General features: G+C 56.8%; 1 protein-coding gene across 2 annotated transcripts; it reads right to left on the minus strand.

Moving 5' to 3' along the window:
- Nucleotides 1–466: 466 nt before the first annotated feature.
- Nucleotides 467–5,079, minus strand: PTMA (prothymosin alpha). Of its 2 annotated transcripts, none has more exons than XM_066280584.1 (5): nt 4,816–5,079; nt 2,220–2,291; nt 1,884–1,980; nt 1,400–1,473; nt 467–1,221 (listed from the first exon to the last, which is right to left on the minus strand). In XM_066280584.1, the coding sequence occupies exons 1-5, from the start codon at nt 4,858–4,860 to the stop codon at nt 1,174–1,176; spliced, it is 336 nt and encodes a 111-aa protein (XP_066136681.1). In that variant the 5' UTR covers nt 4,861–5,079; the 3' UTR covers nt 467–1,173. The 2 variants fall into 2 exon arrangements, with proteins under 2 accessions (XP_066136681.1, XP_066136682.1); XM_066280585.1 differs by having other exon boundaries at nt 1,884–1,977; nt 4,816–5,078.
- Between the last annotated feature and the right edge of the window lie 6,367 nt (nt 5,080–11,446).

Raw genomic sequence — 11,446 nt, forward strand, 5'->3', positions numbered from 1 at the left:
TGGAAAATAAAGTCCTAAGGGACAAGGTGCCACATGCCACCACCAGGGGGAGCCACTTCATAACCAAGCTAATGTGGTGAGGCTCACGCAGAGACACAAGGCCAGCTGTCCCACTAGGCTGCATCCACACAGGTGGCCTGTTCCTCCAGGGCCAGAGGCTGTAGACACATTCCAGAGAATCCTGGTTCACTTGGTACCCAATGGTGTGGCACGTGAAAGGTCTTGGTACAATCTGATGAGACCAACCTGGGAAGTAGCTCCCGTTCAGCCCCTAACTTCAATGCCCCACACCAGACCCTGCCACCCAAAGGGAACGCCCATCTCCTCCCCAACTAGTGTCCTTCAACCCACTACCCCTACCCAGTACACACAGCTGGGGTGGAGTTCAAGATCATCCCTTTCCCCTATTTATCTGCCCCCTCCCCAAGTTTCAAGAAACCGAAACAAAAAACAGGCTTGAGACAGCTTTGTTAGAACAACTCAGCAAAATAAAATTCCGGTTTATTGTTGGACAACATTGTTTCACACATACATCAAACAGGCCAAAAAAAAATAAACAGCAACTTCATAGACAAAAAAAAAAGAAAAAAAAAGAAACCTTTTATCTTTGGCCTTTTTAACCATCTCATACAAACCAACTACTTATAGTACAGCTAAGTACATACACAAAAAGTTACTGGAATGCTCGGAATAAGATTGTTTTTTTGTTGTTGTTTTTGCTTTTTTTACAAGGTTTTTTTTCTCCTTTGAGATTATAATGAACATGGTCACACCACAAGTAAAGTCGGAAGTAGGACAGACAACGCTCCAAAGGCTGGTTTGGTCATCCCGAGATCATTTAAAATGGCTGACCCCTAACAATATGTACAAAAATATAAAATGTAAATAAAAAATACAAACAAATTTTTCCTTTTTAAAGTACTTTTAAGAAAAAAAGCAGGGCCTTGGAAGTTTTGGTTTTTTCCTCCCCTGTTGCAAATTCACGTTGTGGTTTTGGTTGGGTGGTGGCAAGCGCGTGTCATCTGCGGTGGCGCTGCCCAAGTTGGGTGAGCGGTAGGGCGGGACTCTCTACTCGAAGGTGACCACGTTTAGATTCTGAGACGGGAAGTGGAGGGTGAATAGGTCACGGTGGCCTTTTTTTTTTTTTAAGTTTAACTTTTCCTTTTTTGCTGTCTAGTCATCCTCATCAGTCTTCTGCTTCTTGGTGTCAACATCATCATCCTGGGCAAAGAAAATATTGTCAAGGCCCCTCTAATCCACTGGGCCCACCCGTTTCCTGCTGGCAGCTCCCAGGGGCTCGTAGAGCAACTGAAAAATACCCAGCAGCCCAAATCCGGCCAAGTCCCCCCAGCCCTCAAGTGTCTCAGACCCCACACCCTGCCCCTCAAGCCAGAGGCACCTCATCGTCCTCAGCTGCCCGTTTGCCCGTAGCTGCCTCAGCTTCCTCATCTTCATCGCCATCCTCTTCCTCACCTGGAGAATCAAACCCTAGGTGAACCACCCTGCCATCCTTGGCCAACTAGGAAGGGCCTTTGTACCCTTCCACTTGGTGACAGCAGAAACTAGGGAGGATAAGGAGTGGGAGGAAAGGGACAACTGAACTGCCAATTCCTTAGGGAATCTCCCAGAAACAGATCTGCCAAGGTGGAATGTCACTTGTCTTCAGATAGCAGAAGAGGACCCAGGGGCCCAAGAGGCCAGACCCCACGGATCAGTGCGTCAAGAGAGCTCTCCAGCAGGAAGGCCCTGACTCCACAGGTACCAGGATGAAGCGCAGTTGCAGCAGCCCATTACGCCCTACCCTGGGAGTCCCTAACTCCTTCCCTTGTGCCAGAAGCCAGGGAAAGATAACCCCAAAGGGGGAGACAGACAAGGCTACTCACCATCACCTTCCTCTTCCTCCTCCTCCTCCTCCCCTCCTTCTTCCTCTTCTTCATCTACCTCATTGTCAGCCTCCTGCTCCCCGTTTTCCTCATTCTCCTCGGTGAAAAACATACCAGGTTATTACCAAGGAAAGAGCATCACTGCTGCCCACATCCCTTGCCCCAAACCGTGCCTAATGCTTCTACAGCCTCAATCCCTGAAACTCCCTTGGCCAAAAGACCTAGAAACAGGAACTGCCCAGCCTGCCCCCACCCCAGCCTAAGCCCAGAACCATCGAGGAAGAGAAAGTATCAGCCAGGAGCTGGTACGGGGTCAGAAGCAAGGTGGACACTCACAGCATTCCCATTAGCAGGTGCATCTCTTCCATTCTCTGCCTCCTCCACAACTTCCTTCTTCTCTTTCAAGTCCTTCAAAAAGGAAGAAGGAACCGGTAAGTCTTTTAAGGAAACGGGGTCCAGGACCACAAGTATAGATGCAGTACTGATTGGATGGACATCTAAGGCTAAAAACGCTGCACACGGAACCGGTAGAAGGAAAGACCACGGATGCGAAGCGTGCCTGCGGTCAGGCTACCGTCTGATTTCTCAGCCCTTAGAGAAACAAGTAAAAGGCCATGTGGCACCGTAGCCCCAAACCTGTCTGACTGGGAGGACGAGCCCGGGAACACTTCATTCTCACACACCCAGACTTGTTTCCAAACCAGGGTAGCTCCGCCTCTCACAAATCCTTCTGGGAAAGCGCAGATATGCGCCATAAATAAGTAAGGCAAGAGAGGGAGGGCCCTGCCACCGCGGAGAACTCCCGTGGGTGGGCTAGCCCGACAAGGGAGAGCTAACAGGCAGAACTGGGAGGCGACGTCAGCCAGTCCTCGCAGCTGAGCGCCAGCCCCAACCCCAGCACAGACGGTCTGAGCCCTGGCAAGCACAGACTTTAAAAAAAATTCTAATCACCCCAATCTCCCCATATCTGCCAGCTGCCCAAGGGGACCGGACACTGTCGCCTAGATTCGAAGCGTCTCAGCTCTCCTGGCTTCCAGCACACCTCACAAGGCCCACACGGCCGGCTTTCCAAAGGGCTACAGCGCTGCGGGCGCCCTGAAGCCCCGTAACTTTCTCCGCCTGGCGCGGCTAGGCCGGCCGCCAACAGACAGGCATCGAGTAGCCCCGGGCGCCGTCCACAAAGCGGCCTCGGGGCACCTGCCCGCCCGGTTTGCCTTGGCCCGCCCAACGCGGACCCTGTCTGGGCCCGCTCCCGCCCCCTGGCGGCCGAAGCCCCAGGGAGCGGGTGGGGGCGGGGAGGTCTCACCGCGCAGGCGCTGAGCCCCCGCCCGACGAGCTTTGCGCGCGGGCCTCAGCACGCAGCGCGCGCGCGGAGCACGTGGCCCGGGGCCGCCGAGTGCGCCCCTGACCCTAGAGACCCGTAGCCCAAGGGCTGCGACGGCCCCGTGGAGCACGCGAGTTGCGCATCGGTTTTCCTCGGCTCCCGACGCCCCCGTAACCTCCGCCACCCCACAGACCTAGATGCGCGGGCTTGCGTCTCTGCGTTTGGCGGGCAAAGTCCCGCGGGAGGCTGCCCCTAAGCCCGCCGAGCTGCTTCGCTGTCGCAGTCCGAGGCCGTCGGGAACACCCTTCCCACGGCGAACTATTGGCCCTAGCGGGAAATCACCTTGGAGGAAAGCAAGCGCGGACGCCCGCACCGGGGAGGAACAATTCTCCCACAGAAATTGGTCCGCGGCTCGTCCCAGAAAGGGTCGGCGGAAGCCTCTTTGGAAACGTACGGTCGCAAGCTCGGCTCTGCGGACTGAGTCGCCTCTGGGAGAACCAGAGGTGAGGCCACGGGCACTGGGGCTAGAGAAACGCCAAGGTGACTCGTACCGTCAGAGCCACAGACAAGGGCCGAAAGATAAGCAAGCTGGTCGGCTTCAAAGTGTCGCGCTCCCGCTGAGGGCGGTAACGCTCCTGGGACGGGCGGCGCTTGGAAACCGAGTTGCGCGAAACGCGCAGGACCTCAACACTGAGGGCGGCAAAGAACCCGCGAACAGGACACCGACAGCCCCGACGCCCAGCACGACCCCGGCACGGGCCACCGCTTTTGTTCGCCCCCGGCGGAGCCGCGCACACGGTACGCCCGGACAGCCGCGGGGGGCGCCCATCACCTCCCGGGCGCGCCGTGCCTTCACTTTCCGTTTCCTTTCCTCCCGCGCGTGGGCTCTCCTCAGCCGAGCCCGGCTTCGTCGGTGAACTACTTTAGTCAGAGCGGTTGCTCCGGGCGGCCTCCCCCGGAGTGACGCCCACCCCCGCCGCCCCAATACCTAGGGGAGAGGACTTGCACACCTCCGCAGACAGTCGACGGCGCGGCCGGCGGCCCGCCGCGCGCTCCGTCTCACCGGAGCTGGCCAGTTAAACCTCGGACCCGCTGTAAGGCGCGAAACTGGCCAGGCAGTCCGGCGCCGAACAAAGGCAGCGCCGCCGGCGGGCGCTCACCGCGGAGCCGCCGCTTCCCGCAGCCGGCCCGCACACGCGCTCCCCCAACACTTCCGATCCCAAACGCGCCGGAGTTTCAAAGTTATTTCCGTGCGACCCGCCGGCCGAGGACCCTCCGGTCGAGCCCCTCTCGTCCCACAGCCCTCACACGAGTCACAGACAAGTTTCCGGAGCGGTGGAGTAGTCCTTCCCGAGCCCTGGGTCTCCGCACCCGCCCTCCCCCGGTCTCCGAGGTCGGCCACTGCACGACGGGCAACACGTTTGCCCGCGGCGCTTCCCGCCCCCTCCCCCGCACACACAAAGAGTGGGCTGCCCCGAGGGCCTGGAACAGGATCCCTGCGGGAGAGAGCAGCAGCCGGCTCAGAGGAAGCCCGGCCGCCAGGCGCCAAACGGCGCTCCGGCGACGACAGCGCGTGGACCGCGAAGGGGCGGGCGGCGTCCAGCCCACCTTGGTGGTGATCTCGGAGCTGGTGTCCACGGCCGCGTCTGACATGGTGGGGCACGCCGGTGATTCGGTGCAGCGGATTTAAGAAACAAACAAACAAAAAAAACAAAAACCAAGAGTTCGAAGACTCTGGCGAAAAAGCTGCCGGAATTTGCGGCGGAGGAGGAGGCGCGCAGCGAAGGTGGCTGCGGCGAGCAGAGAGGCGGACGCAGGAACAATGCAAAGATGGCTTTTCGGAGCAGCCAGTGGGGAACTCACGCGGCGCCAGAGCCTTTAATATAGATTGTGGGCGGCGCCTGGCCTCCCTTACCCAAATACTATTGGCTGAGCGCAGGGAGCGGGCGCTTGCTCATTGGCTCCAATCCGAACAATGGGCAAGCGTGCTTAAAGCGGCAGTGCCTTGATGCGTTCCGTGCTGCGCAGTCGCCGGCAGCACTGTCATTCAGACCTTGAGTTTGCCGGGTCCGAACGGCGCCGACACCGCGGGGGGAGGGCGCGCGCGCGCTCCCGCCCTGTTTTGCTGGGGCTGCTGACGCAGAAAGCCAAAGCGCGGCAAAGCTGCCCGCCCAGCCCCCGCCTTTCCCCCTCCCCGCGGCTCCTCGGAGGATGGGGGAGGAAAGAGGAGTTGGCGGCCCGCGCGCACGACGGCTGCCAGCGAGGGGGAGGGGAAGGCTGGGTGCTGGGCTGCGCTCGCCCCGGGCGGTGCCCTGCGCAGTGCCCGCGCGGATGCCTGCCTCCCCCCCGCCCCGCGCTGGGCGCCTTCGACCAAGACTTGCCTCAGAGCAACTGGGCGTAAGCCCCACAAGCGATGAGGGCGCGAGTTGGACACAGGCGCACCTCTGCCATGTTCACTCCCTCTGCCCAACACCGAGGGCCTCCAGTATTTGGGGATGTCACCCCTTTGCCCACCTCCAGCCCCTGAGAGCTGTCCCCTAAGTTAGTCGACGAGCGGGCTGAGTGCCAAACACACACACCCGGCGACTCGTACATCGAGGGGCCCCGAGGGCCCGTGCGAGCTACTGCCCTCGAGCAAGACAGCCTGTGGGCGTCGCACGCCAAGATTCTAGATAGCGCCTGCCCCGAGCGGTCACCGTCGTCGCGGCTGCCTCAGGGAGCCTCCTTCCAGCGCCGGGCCGTCTCGTCTGCCCGTCTCCCACCCCACTTAAAGCACTGCGAGGTGCTTATGAACTGCGAAAGGTTGTTGGGGGGCAATAAGCGTCCCGTAGACCTGTTGAGCTAGTCCTTGGGGACCCTTTGAAGCTTTGGGCGCCATTAAGGGGACCACGCGGAGCCCCGAGAAGGGAACCATCAATCTGCCACACTCAAGATGGCGTTGGACTCGGCGAGCGTGGCGTGACGTCGATCCAACCCATGCAGAGGACCAGAAAACCATATGCTACACACTCCTCATCGTCACCGCGCTCGGTTGTCAAATAAAGAAACCAGTGTGTGGGAGGAAAGATTAGAGAAAGTGTAAATATGTTTCAGGGGGGAAAATATCTCTGCCACACACAATATGGCGACAGATCATGTTCGTTCCCGTGTTGCCAGAAGGGGGCGCCCGACTCGGAAGGCGGGACTCCGGAGAAACGAGCACACACTGGCTGAGAGTGGCGGGCGAACACAAAGTTGACGCTTTGCGTCCCGCCATTGGCAGGTTCCGCTGTCTGTCTCCGGGGACCGCGGATCTGGGAATGGAGAAAACCCGGAGTCTGGGATTGTGGAGGAGGGATGTTTGCCGAGTTCAGTATAGTTCGAAGCCAGGGACAAGAGGAGAGACTGAGTCTGCCTTCTTGTTTTTCTTACGTCGCATTCCCACTGCGAGCCCCCTTTATCCGGAAGAGGCTCGGAGGGCCGGGTCTGAGCTCCCTCCCATTCAGCCTGTACAGCACGCGTCGGTCCCGCGATCACATCTACCAGCCTACTCGCTGGCCAGTGAGACTTTCCCCATAGAATTGTCTTTTGTGAGGAGCGAAGCCTGGACTCCTGTGCTTTGGCTGGTGGAACGTGGGCAGGTGCTGGACAGGGTGAGGACACCGGCCCCCTGCCGCTGGTCCGTGGTCGCCATCCCGTCCGGGGTACGCGGCGGCGGCAGACGGGGCACCCGCCGGGTCTCCTCTCAGCACAAGGAGCCCCAACGGCTGTTGATTCGCCCCAGGGTAGGCGCGCGCGAATCCTAGGGCTTCCCAGTGTTGTCCCCAAGGACCAGGCGTCACAACTCTGTTCGGTCCCCTCCCTACCATCGCCAGCTAACTTGATTGAGGCGCGGGCCTGGGGCCGCCCTTCGGCGCACAGAAGGAAAGAGCTCCTTAGCCGAAGCCATTGCCATCTCCTCTTTTGTGCCGCATTGAGCAGCATACTAAATAGGGCAGGAGAGCGCCTTCTACCTGCAGTGTATCCATTAAGCTCTGGTTTCACTCGTGGGGATCATGCAGTCCACAAAAGCTGATACAGTGTGAGCTTGGTCTGTGCCACATCTAAGCAATTGAGCCGTCTTAACTGTCTGGATGGTGGTCTTGGGCAGTTGTCTCTGTGTCCACAGCTGAGAATTGAATGTGACTTGGTGGAGAGGAAGGATGTGCCCAGGAGGAGCTGGGTGAATGTGAATTTCCCTCAGAGAACTGCTTTACCTGACTGTCTCCATGAATCTGGCTTTGGCTGGAAATGAGTAAGAAAGGCTCATGCCCATCTGGTTCCAGAACCAGCATTTACATTCCCCAAGCACTCACTGAGCACTGCCGTATACATGGTAGCAAGCCTTTGGCTTAAAGCATTTTCATTTATTCTCTGCACCTTGCAAGATAGGTAGGACAATTATAAGGTTGAGTCATGAAATTGATGTTTTTGTAGGTCAAAACCAATGGAAAGTCAACAAATGTATAGGTTCCACCTCTAATATGTTATCATTCTCTTTTTAAGAAGGCAGAAAAGCAGATGGAAGAATTGTAGCAAGGAACTTGGACTAACCAGGTGAATCAGTGACTAGGCTGAAGCTAAAATCCTACAATGGAGGGAACCTTGGAGTTGAAGTGGCCTCTTGGACCTCCTCCTCCTGGCATAGGGGGGTGGGCTTTGACTTAGGCTATCCCCACCCCTTTTATTCTCATTGATTTGAATGAGGAAGGTAGAGAGAGAAAGAAACAGAGGAGGAGGGGAAGGAAGCATGATCTCCCCATTGCATTTAGTTATTCCATTTAGTTCCATTTAGAGCAGGGGTCTCAAACACGCGGCCCGCGGGCCACATGCGGCCCGTTGAACAATTTTGTGCGGCCCGCAGACTAATCCATGAAGTTCAAAATATTTTGGATAAAATTAAGTAAGTCTAAGAGCCTACTTGTATTTTTCATTTCTCTAGCATCCTAGCTAGATACTAGCTTAGTTAACAGCAGTTGTGATGCGAACTACAGTTTCTGGTCGTTTTGTGACACTGAGTAAACTGCACGTACGATTGTGCTTGTACTGACTTTTTTTGTTTTCAACTGCAGTGAGAAAAGTGTTGCGTAACAGTTGCCTTTTGTAGACCTAGTGCGGCCAGCCGAACGGCTGTGATCTTGCTCTGCGGCCCACATGCTGAGTTCAGTTTGAGACCCCTGATTTAGAGTATACTCATTGATTGCTCTTGTACATGCCCTGACCAGGGATTGAACATGCAACCTCGGCGTGCCAGGATGATGCTTTATCCACTGAACCACCCAGCCAGGGCCAGCAACTCCCCACTTTCACTCACTGATCCACCTCTGCCCTTGGTTGCTTCTGTGGCCTTTAAAACCATCCTCCTAAACAAGCTGGTACGTCCTGGTAGGCTGCATTTTCCTGGCCCAGGCCTGTTTCCAGCCCCAGGTGCACTGGGCTTAGGTTAGAGCTGCTTTAAGCTAGCCCCTAAATGGCCTTCAGACAAGTTTTGTTTTTAGGGAATTGGCACAGGGACACTTCTGGGTTGCTTACACACTCCAGTTGGAACGCAGGCCTCTCCCAGCCCAGACCAAATCGCACATTTATTTCACCTACTTGGCCCTGTAGGCACTCAAGTGTGCAACCCTCCTAAGCCATTTCCAACCTATTCCTAAATGGCTGTCTCACAATTCTGCTTGACTCTTGAAAGACCAGAAAGAATATAAATGCTGGTAAAGCTTCCTGGGTTCAAACCCCAGCCCTGCCACATGCTAGCTGTGTGCATTTGGGCAGAAATAGGAACTAGTTCCTACTTAGTAGAGGTATGTGGGAACTGAAGGGGTTAATATTCAGGAAGTGGTTAAATTAGTGTCTGGCACCTTCTGGAAAACCATCAGTGTTCTTAGGACCCCATTTTCAGCTGCTGTCTGTCCGTACTTAAGTGGACTGGCTTCACAGAGTTTGTAAGATCCTGGACAAAGGAACAAGGTCTTCAGCAAATTCCTCCCATATTCGGAGGGAAATGAGGGCACCAGCCTAGCTGAATTTCTAGAAGCCTGTGATTCGGTGCCCGACATGCTTGGCAGCCCCGCTGGCCTCAGAGGAATGGCAGAGTCTGGGAGGCGTGTGAGTGGAACAGGCCTCAAAAACTCCCGCCTTCCCATCCCTCAGAAACCAGGAGTTTCAGGCTGCGGTTTCCTCGCCCAGGCACCAGGGCCTGAGGAACTGCTGGGGGCCATTCAACTCTCCCGCCCTCCCACCCTGGCTGGGATTGTGCAAGAGCCACCCCCCACACGCCTGCTCCCTTCTGCAGCATGCCCAGACCTGCCTGGTCTCCCAGGGAGCTGTGCCAGAAGCCCGGGTACCCACACAGGTCTGGCTGCCCCAAGCGGCCCCTGCCTAGAAGGGAGAGGGTGGGGAGCACCTCTTGACATTCGGGACCTGCCCCTAAACTAGTGCCAAACTGGAGCTCCAATTGGAGACGAAGAAAGGAGGCTGGGGAGGTGTGTGTGCTGTGTCCCTGGCCGCCACCCACCCCCTGAGCACAGCTGTGCAGAGATGCAGGTTCGAGGCTCCCTGCACACCAGCCCCTGTGGCGTCCACGGGAATCTCCGGCCACTCGTGCCACTTCCCAGCCCCCCTTCCCTGCGTCCATCTGAGTGCACACATGCTTATTTGCATAGCTCTAGCTCCGTGGGTGTTTTTGCTTAAGCTCTGGTTACTGTTTGTGAATGCATGGGCCCAGCAGCAGGGGGCAGGTGAAGCTGCCGGCTGGGGGAGTGTGTGTGTAGGCACAGCCCACTTGCCTGGCCTGTGAGAGATGTGTGCCCCAGGAAACGTTCAACACCTGTTTGTGACTGTCAGGAGGCATTTAACTGGGCACCTCCGCACCTGTCACTTCCGACCGCCCGGCCCCACGGGGGGGACCCAGCAGACAGAAGCCTCAAGTGGGCCCAGCTGCAGATCTAAATGCCCAGGTGAGGCAGTGGACGGAGCGTTGAACTGGGATGTGGAGGACCCAGGTTCAAGACCCCGAGTTCACCAACTTGAACACGGGCTGATCTGGTCTGAGCAAGGCTCACCAGCTTGAGCCCAAGGTTGCTGGTTCGAGCAAGGGGTCACTCGGTCTACTGTAGCCCCTCGGTCAAGGCACATATGAGAAATCAATAAACAGCTAAGGAACCGCATTGAAGAATTGATGTTTCTCACCTCTCTCCCTGTCTGTCTATCCCTATCTGTCCCTCTCTCTGACTCTCCCTGTCTCTGCCACAAAAAAAAAATATATATATATAAAATAAATGCCCACATAAGCTTGAATTTGAGGAGAGGCCGGTCCTGTGACAATCTTAGACCTTCGTCTGTCCTCTCTCTGTTCATCTCAAATGGGTCTTTTCTACCTTCCTGTCGTCCCGGGCGGGGAAGCCACCCCCAGACTTGTTTGGGGGAAGAGCATGTAAGGGCAGGAGGACACGCACCCTGCCTGGAATTGATCACTCTCTCACACCAAAGGGGGTACAGACAGGGTGACCAACTACCCCGGTTGTTCCGGGACACAGCTCCCAGTGCTACAACTAGGAAACTCCCAGGCACACTAGGACATGTTGGTCACACTGTCCAGCCCTTATTCGCATGCTGGTGAGAATGGCATTTCTGAAGAATGGAGTTATGAAGACATCTCTAACCACCGCCAAGAAGAAGGGTCCTATGACCCGTGGTCCAAGAACAGCCCCCCACTTGGATTCTGCTTCTCCTGCCATGGAGAACCCAGGGTGACACTGGCAGAGTCTGGTTTGCACATGGCAGAGCAGAAGGACTGAAGGGCTTAGCGAAATCACAGAGCAAGCTGGCGGGGCCGGGAGGAGCAGCTCTGCGCCCTCCCGGGCAGGCGCTCAGCCACCGTGTGCGGTGAATCCCTTCGTTTCCAGACCCAGGTGGGAGCAGGAGTCTCTGGAACTGGGGAAGGAGATCTCTCTGGCTCCTTTCAAAAACGTTCTCTTCTCCAAGACGTTTTCTGAGACTCTCACTCAGACAACTATATAGAAAAAGCTCAAAATGGGATGCGGAATTACTCCAGAGCTCAGACCTCCCCAGGGAGGAAGGGAGAGCGGTGGTCCCTTCCCGGGGAGGCGCAAGCTCTGTGCGTGGAAAGCCTGGGCGGAACGCGCGAGCTCAGGCGTCTCAGCGTGCTGCCCTGCGGCCGGCCAGGCCTTGCACTGTGACCACTGTTGGCTCTCGCAGCTTT

Source organism: Saccopteryx bilineata, chromosome 5, assembly GCF_036850765.1.
Source record: "Saccopteryx bilineata isolate mSacBil1 chromosome 5, mSacBil1_pri_phased_curated, whole genome shotgun sequence".
NCBI classification, from domain to species: Eukaryota; Metazoa; Chordata; class Mammalia; order Chiroptera; family Emballonuridae; genus Saccopteryx; species Saccopteryx bilineata.